This window comes from Gracilinanus agilis, chromosome 6 (assembly GCF_016433145.1).
Source record: "Gracilinanus agilis isolate LMUSP501 chromosome 6, AgileGrace, whole genome shotgun sequence".
Taxonomy (NCBI): domain Eukaryota; kingdom Metazoa; phylum Chordata; class Mammalia; order Didelphimorphia; family Didelphidae; genus Gracilinanus; species Gracilinanus agilis.
In genome coordinates this window covers 246765405-246780399 of record NC_058135.1, presented here as the reverse complement: position 1 = coordinate 246780399, position 14995 = coordinate 246765405, and the positions used below count along the sequence as shown (strand labels likewise).

Genomic DNA, 14995 nt, shown 5'->3' with positions numbered 1-14995 from the left:
AGTTCCCACTTCCTGATATTCTCTTCTCTGTAGGTTTTCATGATACTTCTGCCTCATGGTCATTTCCCTATTTATCTGACTTCTCAGTCTCCTTTGCTGGACCTTCATCCATGTCACGCCATTAAACATGTCCCAGAGGTCTCTGTCTTGGATACTTTTCACCTCTGTGTGTTCTCACATCTCATCAGCTCTCATGGATTCAATTGTTATCTCTATGCTGATGATTGCCAGATCTACTTACAAAATGATCTTCTCTTCCTGCCAGGAGTTTTGGTCTAAATGGCCTCACAATGAGGCTTGGCTTCTTTTCCCATTGGAGGGTCCTCATTCCAAATTGAACTGTCAGGAAACCCATGTTTCCCAAAAGCACTAAGAAAGAGTAAGGAAGAGAAACTATGGAAGGAGATTAAACAAGGAAGGTAGTTGGCAGAGAATAACAGAGCCAAGTTGAAGGCACCCTGGATTTGGAGTCAGAGGACCTGACTTTGAATCCTAACTCTACTCCTTGCTGTGTGTGTGAACTAGAGCAAGTCACAAGCTGTAGGAGCCTCAGTTTCCTGATCTGAAGAAAGGAGGCTTGAACTAGATGCTCTCTAAGTTGCCTTCAAGTGCTACATCTCTGGTCTTGTGACTGTAATCTAAGTACTAATGATTCCTTCCCTTCCCCCCAAGAGTATTTTCAAAAGAAAAACATTCCTGTACTTTTATCTCCCCTCTTAATATTTTATGGTAACTGGAAGACCTAGATCAGCCCTAGAGTATATAAACACTAGCCACCTGTCTATCATAGAAGTAATAACTGACTGTATAATAGGAAAGCAGGATCTCTAAACTCAAAAATTAGGCATGGACTCTTCACAATCTCTCTCTGCCAGTATGATTCACCTATAAACACCAATTTCCAGTCCTTTAAAAATGCTACAAATTGGGGGCAGCTGGGTAGCTCAGTGGATTGAGAGTCAGGCCTAGAGACGGGAGGCCCTAGGTTCAAATCTGGCCTCAGACAATTCCCAACTGTGTGACCCTGGGCAAGTCACTTGACCCCATTGCCTAGCCCTTACCACTCTTTTGCCTTGGAGCCAATACACAGTATTGACTGAAGGAAGGTGAGGGTTTTTTTTTTTTTGTTGTTGTTGTTGTTGTTGTTTTTTCCTTAAATGCTATTTATCACTTTAATCTAAACTGTACCATCCAGTCAGGAATTCAGTAAATTGCCAGACTGCTATTTAAAGTGAAACTTCCTTTATAGTTGTCCCAAATTCACCTCATGAGATCTAGATTTAGAGCTAGAAGGAACTTAAAAACTTAACTAGTAGGGGCATGTAGGTGGCTCAATGGATAGACAGCCAGGCCTGGAGATTCTGGGTTCAAATATGACTTCAGACATTATCTAGTTGTATGATCCTGGGCAAGTCACTTAACTCCCATTGCCCAGGCCTTACCACTCTTCTACCTTGGAACCAATACTTAGTATCCCTTATAAGACAGAAGGTAAGGTTAGGTTTTTTTTCTTAAGTCATCTAGTCCAACTTCTTCATTTTACAAATAAGGAAACTGAGGCCTAGGGAAGTTAAATGACTTCTCATGGTCGCATAAATAATAAATGGAGGAGCTAGGGTTCAAATACAAGATCTCTTTCTCTAATTTAGCAATTTTTTCAATAATATCATCCAGTGGTAAAATGAGAAAATTGGACCAGATAACCTCTAAGGATACCTTCCAGGACAAATTTCTTGATCCTATCATCTATGATCTGTCATCAGACTTTATGAAGTACACCTAGGCACCCCAGGAATTTGTAAAGCAAATTCCTATCCAGCCAGTACCTTCTTGACATGATATGAGGGCTTCGACCATACGTAGCCCTTTCTAGTCTTCATCTGCTGATTCTGAATGTTTTCATTGGCTGTCCCCCCCATGCCTGGAACGCTCTCCCTCATCACCAATTCCTAGCAACCTTCAGCTTTCTTTAATACTAATTCCTTTCCTATGTGATTATCTCCAATTCATCCTATAACCTTCCTGTTCTTACATAGTTGCTTGCATGTAATTTCCCCTAGTAGACCATAAGACTCCTTGAGAGTAAAGGCTGTTTTTTCCCTTCTTGGTATCCTCAGCATTTAATATAATGCCTGGTATGGAGTAAAAAGTTAGTAAATGCTAACTGATGAATAAGTTCTATCATACATATTATATATTAATTAAGTATACAATTAATTAAACATTATTATATTAAAATAATTCATAATTCATGTATTATGATTTAATATAATCTATAATAACTGATTATATATCAACAAGTGAAGATCCTGTAATTGACTATCCCCTTTGGCTCCCTCTGCTGGCCGGCTCTGAAAGCCAACAAATTCAACATAGTCCATTAGGGGTGACTAAGTATGCCGCCCCAGAGTTTCCTATCACTTTTTAATTTAGGGATTAATGGCTTTTAATTCTTTGACTACTATTTCTTTATACTATTGGGCTTCGTTCTTTAATCTATGCCACGTTACAAATCAGTGATACGTCCAATGATTAGTTGATGTTTAATAAATATTTATTGGTTGAAAAACTACAACTGTTATCCATTAGTAAATGCTACCTTCACCTCTGGTCAAGAGAGCTTACCCATTTCTAAGTACTCGTAGAAGAGACCCAGAGCCCCAAAACTCTGAAGATCATGATCCTGCTCCCATCGGCTATACAGTTTCTCAGAGTTTGTCCTTGCTTTCCGGCGTCTCCACCAGTTCCAAATCCAACTGAGAAAAGAGGGAAAGGGGATGGGATGAAATAAAACAAGAGGTGGAAGTAGTCTTTGAATACTGGAGCTTGAAGGAACCTTATGCATCACCCTGACCAATGGCCTCTTTGGAAACTGATGGGGAAACGGAAGCTCAGGAAGTATATCTGACTTGCTCCCACATAATAGTTTCATATAACAGAATGCTTTATCTGCAGGCAAGAATATCTGAGTTTCTATTCTATCTCTGATATTTACTGGTACCCATTTCCCATTTCATAAACGAAGATAATAATACTTATAGTGTGAGTTGTTGTGAGATTCAAAAGAGATCATGCCTTTAAAGTACTTTTCAAATTTCATATTTTTATAGAAGAGTCAGTTACTACTATTACTAATAGCAGAATTAAGGCTAGAAATCAGTTCTTTTGCAGCTTTCACTGTCACTTTGACAACAGTTCTCCAGGGGAGGGACTCAGGGTTCTGTACTTGGTTCTGAGCTGTTTAACATTTTGATCCATGAATTGGATGAAGGAATGGATGCCATACTTATCAAATTTCCAGGGGACACAAATGTGGAAAAATAGTTAATATACCAGAAGACAGAGTCAGTACCAAAAACATCTTGACAGACCACAGCACTGGGTGGAATCTAATAGGTGAAAATTCACTAGTGATAACTATAATACTTAGATAAAAAAAAAAAAAAAAAAAAAAAAAAAAAAAAAAAAAAAAAAACCTTTTTAAATATAAACTGGGAGAAGGTTTCCCAAAAAATTTTTCGGAGTTTTAATACACTGTAGGCTCAGTATGAATCAGTAGTCTGAGGTGGCAGTCAAAAATGTTAATCCAATATTTGTTGTTCATTTGTGTCCAATTTTTCGTTATCCTACTTAGGGTTTTCTTGACAAAGATTCTGAAGTTGTCTGCCATTTCCTTCTCCAGTTCATTTTATAGATAAGGAACGAAGGCCTACAGGGTTAAGTGACTTGCCTACAGTCACACAGTAAGTATCTAAGGTCAGATTCGAGTTCACAAAGATAAATCTTCTTAATTTCTCTGGCATTCTAGCCACTGTGCCACCTAACTGCCCTAGTCCAATCTTAGGCTACATTAAGAGAGTCAAAGCTTACAGAAATGAAGAGGTCAAAGTCTATGTGGCCCCTTGGCCTGGTAAGATGAGTTTGGGATATTATGTTCTGTTTTGGGTGTTACTATTTAGGATGGACACAGAAAAGTATCCAGAGAAAGGCAACTAGATTGGAGTCCATTTCAAATGAAGATAAACTGAAGTGCCAACAGCCTGAAAGGAACATGAAAAATGCATAACAGGACTATACAAAGGTTGTCACATAGAAAAAGGATTAGATTTGTTTTATTTGGCCCAAAAGAATGAAGTCAAGAGCAATGGCTAGACAATAAAAAGAGCTAAATTTAAACCCAGTGACAGGAAAATCTTCCTAATAACAAGAACTTTCTAAAAGTGGAATAGGTTTCTTCAGGAGGCTGTTGGTTACCCTCTCAGTGGGAGTACTTCAAGCAGAAGCTACATGACACTTGGTAAGTCTCCTATTAGTGAGCATTGCCTTTCAGGTATGATTTACTGAAATGCCTCCAAAGCCCAAGCCCTTTTGTTTTTTTAATCCTCCTCCTTTGATTTATGTGCTTATGCTTCTTGAATTAGGATAGCCCCAAGAAAAAGGAATCTGCCAGACTAGAAGACAACAAAAGATTATGGAGTTTTAAAAAAATTATATACATATATATATAATATAAAATATATACAGTTTGCATTCATAATGGCAAAACAGCCCTAGGAGGTAGGTATTATTATATTCATTTTATAGAGGGAGAAACTGAGGGTCCAAGAGATAAAGGAACTTTCCCAGTGGTAACATTATTAATAGGTGGCAGAGGTGGAACTCAAACTCATGTCTTCCAAACCCCTAGGCTTCTGGAATAATGTGCTTGAATCATGTCAACATCAGTATTAACATCATAATTCAGAAACCATTTCTTCTTTCTCATCAAATTCTTAACTGTGAATAAAATGCAACATTTCATTCCTCACTGGTTCTCCCCCTACCCCCCTCCTTGGCATCACTTCTGCTACACTTCTCAGCTAAAAAAGATAGATGTTTTTACAAAGACATTGTGGCTGATAGTTTTCCAATCCAAGCTACGCTCATGTAGCAGAGACCACAGCAGCATTTCTCTTGCTCAGTGAGATCTCCTAATGAGAGGCAATCAAGTCCTCTTTCCTTCCACATCAGTCAGGTTAACAGTGGTATACCTGAAGAAACTTGTGTTACCTTAACACATCAGGGACTATCTGATTTACAGACCAGATTTTTATTGGTTCAAATCTATATTGTAGAAACAAGAGTGCCATCATCCTCAAAGGAGCCTGCATGTTTTGGTCCTCTAAATTAAACAGGGAATTCTCCTTAGGACCTGAAAGCTCTGTGTAAATGTTAGATTGTTATTATTAGGTGGGGAACTCCAAAGCAATACATACGGCAGAATGGCTTCCTGGATGTTGCCCCAGATCTGTTTTCCAGCCATGATGATGGTCAGCTGTGTTGTCAGTTCTATAAGGCAGCCTGCTGGATCACACTGGACAAAGGCAAAAGAGAGAAGGGAGAAAGGAGCAATGAGAGGTCCAGGTTTCCTAATCCTTCCCCTCAAAAGGAGAAAAGGGGGGGGGGGGGGAAAGCCCTAACTAAACTACTTGAACACCAATCAACCAACTAATCAACAGAGCAAGCAAGCAAGCAAGAACAATCTAAGTTGACATTTGAAAGGCTATAGAGGGAATGGGTGAAGTCTGTTAGATATCTTTTAACGCATGAAAGGCAATTGCAATTCATCAAAAATTTACTACACACCTATTGTGTGTAAGGAACTGGGCTGGGGACATTTAAAAAATGACATAGCTCCTACCTTGAAGGAATGAATACTGTCCCAAGAAACTACACCATACCTATGTACAAGGTAGGGTGGAATGAGACAAAGTGGGGACCCAGACAAAGACCCTGAGAAAACCTGAGCAGAGAAATTATATAATCTCTTCTCAGAGGACAAGGGGTCAGGTATTCTGCATCTAAATGTGATCTTTCTCTAAAGAGCAGTCCTACCTCTTCATTCCTCCATTTGTTGAACATGTATGTGTAGGCTCCTGGGTAGCCCACAAATTTCCCTTTAAAGAATGCCACATAAAAACATGACGAGTAATAGTTGACAAATTGGAACAGGAACATTTTCATCGTGAGCCTGTTCTCATATTCCAGGTGGGTTCGAGGAATTTCTGAAAGATCAAAAATGAAGAATGTTAACACTGAAGGTTAGTTGTCTTTCCCTGAGAACCAGTATTCACGTGAGTAACTGGATGCATGGCTGTTCCTGGGATCTAAACAAATATCATGGTACCGTGCAAGGATTACTGCGTCTGGAGTCAAAGGATTCAGATCTTGCTTGTGATCCCTACAACGTATATGACCTTAAGTAAATCCACCTTGGAGGATCCCCAATGGATATTCCATAAACCTGTTTCCTCATCCATGACATGAGGAAGTCAGATTAGATTATCTCTGATGTTTTTTCCAGCTCTTCATCAATGATCTTCCAATATTAGGTTTTCAATATATAAAGTGGGATTACCCAAGTGTTTATTCATAAGGTCTATGCCTGAATTATCTGAGATCTGTTTCTATGGGCTCTTATTGTTTAGCATGGTGGTTTAGAATTTAAACTCTTTGGAGGAGGAGGAAAAGAATAAATTATTTCTCCTAATGAAGTCTGCTGTCAGAGCCTCCCCAACATAGTGTTTGTTTTTTAAATGAGTGATCTTATTCTTTAAGACGTTATACACAGCCAGAGTTTTACATCAAACTTGTCTACAATGGACAATGTTTTCCAACCTTGTCAGAGCAGCCTGGAAAAATTCCTAGAATTCAAGTTCTCATTAAGCAGTTTCGATGAAAGACTTTCTTCAGTATAAAGGAAAGAGAAACATCATTGCTACTCTTTACCTACTTCCTTTTAGAATCCTCAAATGCATATTTAGCCATAGAAAAGTCCAGTCTATACAACGGAGCCCTTTGCTATCACTCTTCACAGATGATATTAATAAGATTGAGTTATTAGAAAAAGGGACAGTTTTTCCAAAAAGATTTATCTTTTTATAAAGACAGCAGGACTAGATGACTTCCAAGATACTTCCTAGCTCTCCTCCTATGATCCTACGATTTCTTAAGTCCCTTCCAGATTCAAGACCTCCTATGCCTGAGGTTCTTAAATGTTTTTGTGTCATAGGCCCCTTTAGCACGTTGATGAAGATTAAGGACTCCCCAGCAGTTTTTATTAAATAAATAAAAAAACATACCTGAGGTTATAAAATAGACCAATTATTGAAACATGGTTATTAAAATTTTTAAAAAACACAATATTTTACCATTTCCAGGTTAAGAATCCTTTTCTTTGTCCTCTTTGGTATTTCTTTTCTCACCTGCTAAATGTTCTCTTCCTCTTTGGAGGTAGATTTCATAAATACTAAAGGATGCTTCATTATGTTGTTTTTCCCCTTTTTCTACATAGATATATAGATAGTATATATGTGTCCATATAGCAATACATCTACCTCTTTCACTGTACTGGTTTCATTTCAGAGCCTGAATGTCCATTGGCATGTTTAAAGTGTATACACAAAAATACATACATCTGTTTATATGTATAAATGTATATAAAATGGAAAATCATGTTCTAAAATAAAACCAGTGAACAACCATATCCAGTGAAAACATCCAAAGCTAAGAAATGTTCTATTCTCTTCTCAACACAAGAGGGCAACAAACACACAGTCAGGCAGTGGTGAGAGTCCTGTTCTATTAATCCCAGATTGCAGAAGTTAATTCTATGGAGTCAATGTCTTTTCACAGACTCTGAATTAGTGTTCCCCATTAACATAAAGGCATATACAATAATGTGCTCTAATGGTAATCTTCCTGATTTTAGTACAATTTAACTGCATTTCAATTAGAAGATGACAAAATGAATTTATTTAAGTACATCTCATTCAAACAAGCTGTGGGTAGTGGCTGATTATTGTTGTTTTTCTTTTTAAGTAGTTGATTTGCTCTGATTGCCCTCTTATTGGCTAGAAGAGCATCAGAGTTGGAACAAGAAAATAAAAGCTTTCCTGTTGAGAAAACAATGAAGCAGAAGAGATTTGAACTTTGGAGGCTCCTGATATTTAACTGGATGGAATGGCTTCACCATCAACTAGGTAATAAATTTGCCATCATTTACTTACCCTTTGGAGGGTATAGCATGAGTGACGGACAGAGTAACCAGACATAGAATCAGAATGATTCAGGGCTGAGAAGGCCTTCGAAAAGGTCACCCAATCCAAACTCCCTAATTTTCAAGATGAGACAATAGATATAGAAGGTTGAAGTGACTTACCCAGGTACACAGATAGTAAAATGGCAAAGCTGAGATTGAAACCCAGCAGCCCAAAGTGGGGCAACCTAGAGCTTTTGTTTCTTTCTGACTCGTTTGTCAAATAGGTAGGACCATGTTCTTGGCTTAGGAGGATAACATGGAACTACAGGACTGTCATTGTGGACTTGAGTGCTGAGAGTCAAAGTCCTTCCAAAGGAAGGAGAGGTTCAAATGTTCTAGACTTTCAAAATGACCAACAGAGAAGTCATTAATCAGCTAGATGGCAAAGGAGATAGAGCACTGGGTCTCAAGTTAGTAAGTTCAAATATGGCCTCAGACTTATTAGCTGGGGGACCCTGCAGAAGTCACTTAACTTCTGTTTGCCTCAGCTGTAAAATGGGGATAGCATTAGCACCTACTTTCTAGGGAGCTGTCCATAAAGGGCTTAATAGTACCTGGCATTTAGTAGGTGCTTAATAAATGCTTAGTCTTTTCCCTCTCTCTCCCTCCCATTATTTAGAGATCTATTTATCATCTCCTGATAAATCTGATGAGGATGGTGGCTTAGTTGATAAAGAAACAATCATGACTGTTAACTCATAGCTGCTTCTCCTAAGTGCCACTGAGTCACAAGTTTATTATATATGAAAATTCAAACTCCCTTTCACCCACAAGCACAGAGAGAGTTTTTCAGCTCCATAGACATTGCAATTAGTTTAGACAACACACAGAAACCTCAGAAACTTCAAGGTGAAGATAAGAACCAGGCTGGACCTTCAGCTAAGTGATTATCAGCAAGCTAAGTCTGAGAATACTTTTCTCAGGGGCAAAATGCCCCTGGCTAAACTAAGGTTTCAGCCTTGGCTGCATTTCTGACCAAAGGGGAAGAATGTCAACCTCTTGACTGCTGATTTGCTAAGAGCTTAAAGCTTTCCAATAAGGAAAGGTGTGGATCAGAAAAGGAGTCAAAAGGAGTCTCAGATTTTCATCTGAGACTGTTTCTCTTATTGGCTTCCCACAAGTAAGATTTGATTCTCCTCATTTCTTCTACTTTTTAGAATCAAAAGTAAAGTAGAAGAAATGAGGAGAGTCAAATCTTACTCTCCTAAATGTAGCATTCCCCTTCTTCTAAAAAAGACAGACAAACAAAATCACAACATTTTTATGGGGGAACAATATGACTTAACTTGAGCTTCAACCAGTTCTTGATCAGGGATGAGAAGTTTGGGTTAATAAAGCAATTGGCCTATAGGAGATTCACTTGACTCCATCTTTCCTTTCTACTCTTTGATATCTTTTCTGTGGAATCCGTGTTTGTTAGGGAACTAGTTCTTTGAGATAATATTGCCTTTTGGCGTCTAGGCTGTGGGATGACTTCAGAGATAAAAAAGTCCACACATAGGGGATTTAACCACTGAAATGGGCTGAATCCAAGACATTTAGTTTGAGAGGTAGAAAAGGCTAGTTATACTAATTCTTATATTTATCTGATAGTTAACAATGGTCACGTGATTTGTCCAAGGTCTCTCACATTTGGTTCAAATGGCAGAGCTGGGACTCCGAGTGCTGGCATTCAGACCAGTGCTCTTTACCCTTCCTCATTTGGTCTCAGTTTTCTGCCAAATGAAGATATTTCCATGTTCTTAACCTATATTGGACAGAAAGGCAGGAGGGCAGCTGGAATGGCCAAGAATCTGCACTGGTAAATATTGATAGTATCAATTCAACATGTCAAAGGTTTATTGAAAGACACTTTGGAATACACTGGGAATTAAATCCCATTAAAGGCCAAAGAGAAGTTGCTAACATTTTACGTTTAAATAATTAGCTTAAAGTTAAAGGAATCTCTTAAAAATACCTAAGGATGAGAAAACACAGAAGGATTGAAATCTGCCCTACTAGAGGGAATACTTATACTGAGTAGATCAGAGATTCATTAAAGTATAGAAAAAGAATCCTTTCTTTCCCTTCAGCCTTCCCTTTTTCCAAAGTAGTCTATACTAGAAGTCAATTTCCTCCACATCACTGGCCATACCAAAATCATCACTATGCATCTACTCAAATTGGTATGAATCTCCACCTTCAGATACCCATTTCACCTTAGAACATCTTCTCTTTTTAACCTTAATATCTAGTTCATCTAAGTCAGTTCTCTCTTTGGCCTGCCTCATTTTCCCCTTCTGTAACATGAGGGGCATGGGCTACACAGTGGAGTCTAAGACCCCCTTCTGATTCCTGATAGTTGATTCATTATTTTCTATGTAAGCTTCCCAAGACTCAAATGAACATACGATCATAGATTTAGAGCTAGAAAGTCCCTTAAAGATTCCAGAGTCCAACCAGGACTGATCAAGCAGTATAGCAAAATGGATTGTTGCAGGTCTTGGGCTTAGGAAGACTGAGGTTCCAATGGTACCTCTGATGCTTAATAGATGTATGTCTTTGGGCAAGTCACTTAATCTCACTAAACCTCAGTTTCCTTACCTGTAAAAAGAAGGGGTTAGACTCAGTGATCACCAAGGCTCCTTGTAGCTCTAAGATTATGATCCTATGTTCACAGATTTTGGGGGTGGAGATGGGAATCATGTCATTTAGTTGTAATGGAAAATCATGGTGATGGACAACAGGACACATATAGAGCTCTCAAGAGAAATACAGTAGAGGAGAGAAAGCATAACTAAAAGGACAATCTATTGATGGGCATAATTAGAAGACATCAGAGTGGGGGCAGCTGGATAGCTCAGTGGATTGAGAGCCAGGCCTAGCAATGGGAGGTCCTAGGTTCAAATCTGGCCTCAGACACTTCCCAGCTGCGTGACCCTGGGCAAGTCACTTGACCCCCATTGCCTACCCTTACCACTCTTCTGCTTTGGAGCCAATACACAGTATTGACTCCAAGACGGAAGGTAAGGGTTTAAAAAAAAAAAATTAAAAAAAAAAAAAAAAGACATCAGAGCTCATATTGAATGCAATGATCAATTTAATTTCAAGAAGACTGATGACACTTTTTACCCTTCCTCATGGTAGGGAGATGAAGGGCTTATAAGTACAGAATATTTAATTCTTGGGTGGGCAGGGTAAATATTTTGGATGAACTGACTTATCAATTGTGCTTTATTTAAAAAGGGGGATGGATTATGGAGGTGGGGAGAGGATTTCTGGGAAGTGACTAATATAAAAAACAAAAAGCATACATTTTATAAAAAAGAAACTGAAATCCAACTTCAGTGATTTAAATAGGTGACCAAGCTAGATCATGCCTACATGCACGCACACACATTTTTTTCTTACTTGGTTTGTGAATGACTATGAAGGCAAGTCCCCCAAAGGGCCTCAATAACATTTTGGTCAATATAACCTCCCAAGAGGACAACTTTGAAAGATGTCTCTCATTCGGATGAATGCTCTGGTATTATTGTTTTTAAAAATTACTCTAACTGCCCTAATGCCACCCCTTGTTTTGGGGTGCTGTACATCTGATACAACCTTATTTTGCCTTTCAAGGTCTGATTTTTAATAGATCCTAGATTTAGAGCTGGAAAGATCCTCAGAGAACATCTGGTACCAGTCCCTCATTTTACAGATAAGGAATATGAGGCTCAGGGAGATGAGGGAACCTGCCCATTGTCACATTGGGTACAAGATTTGAATCCAGGTCATATGATTCCAGAATCTGTGGTTTTTCCACTCTCCCATGCAAGGTTATCCAGGCAGTCTGAACTTACAGGTTTTCCCCTGGTGACTTTGGCAGCTTACCCATATCTGTGATCCAGATGGCTATCCTCTCGTACAAGAAATTCAGAATCATGATGATGACAAAGTTCAAACAGGATGCGGTGACCGATGTGGCCAACTGGGGTGTCAACAGGCTGCTGATGGGCTGGAGAGTTTGTGTGGATTCCATGAAGCTGGCAAACGCCGCGTAGACTGACAGGCGGTACACAATCACTGCTATCATACTGGCTATGATTAGAAAGATCTATAGGGAGGGCAAGTATTTAGAGCTTATGAACTCGGGTGTTGGAGCTCTAAGCCCAATCTGGGTAGGTACTTCCCCAGATTGGAAAAGCAAACTGACCATTTCTTATTTTAATCAGCCAATTGAACAGACCTAACATGCAAAGGGCACCAGTCTCCCCTCCTATAGACAGGATATAAATATTAATAAAATGTCATTTATACAGGTATTATTGCATCTAGCTAAGTTCCAGAGTCAAATGTTTTCATGACTTTCTGGCTAAAGTCTAGAGCAAGCTAGGAGTGGGTCTCCCTTGGCTGCTGTGAATATCAGGTTTGTTTGAATCCTTTTTGGGTCAGTCTGGTGAGTTCATCAGTGTAGGGAATTCTCAGTTTGGAAGCTCCTTCAGAGAAACAGACTGATAATTCTATTGATGACTCTTATGGAACTTACATAGTATGTAAGACAATAAGAGATGAAGAAACTTGCCTCAAGGTCACAGAACCAGTCTGTTATCAGATACAGATCTGGAATTCAGGACTTCTTGAGTTCCTGGCTTTCTATCCATTCTGGAAATAACAGCTATAAAAACCTCAATTTCTAATCTCTTCCCTCCATTATTAGGCAGCTAGAAGTTAATGCTTGTAGTGGTGTAACATTGAAAGGTGCTCTTGCTAGGAAAGGTATCATGCATGTTCAGGATGTTCTTCGGCTTTTGTCATTTAACTAAAAAAAACCCTTAATGATAAAGAGGAGGAGAGGAGGTGAAAAGACTTTGCTCCTACATCAGAATATCAGTAATATGACCATTTTAGTCAAATCTGCCTGAAATAGTGGCTCTTAAGTCTGATTAGATAAGAATTGGAAATGGGAGGCAGAGCATTATGGTGGAATTCCACCTGTATCCTCCCAAGGGAAAATCATTGATTGTATTCTCTCTTCCTTTGGGCTGGTAATAACCTTATTTTTTAAAAACCTTTACCATTTTGTCTTGGAATTGATACTAAATATCAACTCTAAGACAGAAGAGTGGAAAGGGCTAGGCAACTGGGATTAAGTGACTTGCTCAGGGTCACACAGCTAAGAAGTATCTAAGGCTAGATTTGAACCCAGGTCTTCCCAAATTCAGACCTAGCACTATCCATTGAACCGCCCAGCTGTTTTTAGTAATAACTTTAAAAGAAAATCATCTACATTGCCAATCCAATGGGAAATGAAAGCCAGCACTTATAAGAAGTACTGCTGAGGTTACAGAGTAACTTCTCCCTTACCAGGATAAGTCCAAAAAAATCCAAATCAGATAGTGATTTGTTGTTATCTAGTTTTGTGAGTTCCTCCATGAATAAAGTTCCTAGTGAGGAAACTCCTACTACTAATGTAGATTAGCTACAGCTCTGCAACCTTACAGTCTTAAGCAAGTTCTTCAAGACTGAGAGTATAAAAGATTGCTCAGATGTACTCAGCCAGGATATATGCTGAGATGATATTTGAACCCGTCTTGGATTCCAAAGTTACTCCTCCTCTATCCATAATACCATTCCATCTCTGAGTACCCATTGCATTTACAAAATGCCTATTAAAAGGGTTATCACTCCTCAATTCCTTAAATTAGGAGCCATTTGCAAGAGGAAGTATATCAGGAAGGAGTGGAATAGTGGAAGCCTTAAATGTTTTTACATAATTTTGTCTGTTAAGGGAGGATGGTTATTCCATCCTTTGAACAATAGATTGTGGAGAGGCAATATAACATAATGGATAGTGTGCTGGCTATAGAGACAGAGATGGATTTAAAGCCAACTTCTGACATATACTGGCTGTGTGAACCACTATATGCCTCAAGGACTGCCGAAGGATTATGTTGTAAGTCATAGAGGGATTGTGATCTATGGCAATGGAGTTAATTGTCCCATTGGGAGGTTCTAGGTTGACAAAAATCATGGGTCTTTTATGTTTGGGTGAAAATTAATCTTCTATTTTTATTCTAGAAAGAGCTCAAAGGAAAAAGATGGGTCAGACTTTTTTGGTTGCTACTTTTCCCTTGGAGAGAAGAGAGAAGGAAAAAGAGATTTTATTTTTCCAAAAACTAACCAAAAAAATGTGGGAAGGTCTGGGAAGAAATTTGGTAAGCCTTTTTCAGTTTAGAAATATCCATGTTTATCCAGGTAGGGGAGGAAAAAAAAATTTAGAGGTTACATGGATTGAACACTACAAAATAGGAGTCTTCTTTTTTTGTCTTAGTCTTTTGCCTATAATAGTTTTGACTTTAATTCTGGTGCACTTTGCATGAGAGGCTAAAATCAAAAAAGCATGCAGGGAAATAGTGGGCCCCAGACCCCCAGGGAAAGCAAGCTTCAATATAAACCCAAACAATTTATGGTTAAAGGGATGAGGAGAGTCAAAGAGATGCTCACCCAGAACATCACGGTAGCTCCAGAAAAACAGAACCGCACCGCCTGACTAGTAAGCGGCAAGTAAGGCTCCAGTTCCTATAATAAAACAGGCCAGCAAGCAGAGCAAGATTCAAAATCCACACTCCAAACAGGTTTGACACCAAGCAGCCATCAGAGCTCCCGAGAGTTGTGGGTGGGCACCCACGCCCTGGTAAGCCCATCACCAGTCACGGAAAGTCAATGCCAGCAGTGGGGCAAGGGCTTGGTCACGAGGACCACCATGGGATGAGGCATGCTGAACCAGCTTCTCTTCTGAGCTGCAGGGCAGTCGGGCACATGAGGGCATCTCAGCATGAGCGCCCTGGGCCAGCCTGAGCATGTTCTAAAACTCATTGGGAAATCATAAGTGAAGGACTGGAAAGCATATAAAAAGGCATCTAGTCCAATTCCTTCATTTTGCAAATGAGG

General features: G+C 39.1%; 1 protein-coding gene across 1 annotated transcript in view; it reads right to left on the bottom strand.

The window, feature by feature from the left end:
- Positions 1-14995, bottom strand: part of ANO5 (anoctamin 5) — a 79110-nt gene that overhangs the window by 7299 nt on the left and 56816 nt on the right. The window contains exons 10-14 of the mRNA XM_044681838.1: positions 14549-14623; positions 11936-12158; positions 5875-6044; positions 5256-5353; positions 2626-2756 (exon numbers count right to left, since the gene is read on the bottom strand). Coding sequence (XP_044537773.1) covers positions 2626-2756; positions 5256-5353; positions 5875-6044; positions 11936-12158; positions 14549-14623 — 697 coding nt within the window. The remainder of the gene's footprint in view (positions 1-2625; positions 2757-5255; positions 5354-5874; positions 6045-11935; positions 12159-14548; positions 14624-14995) is intronic.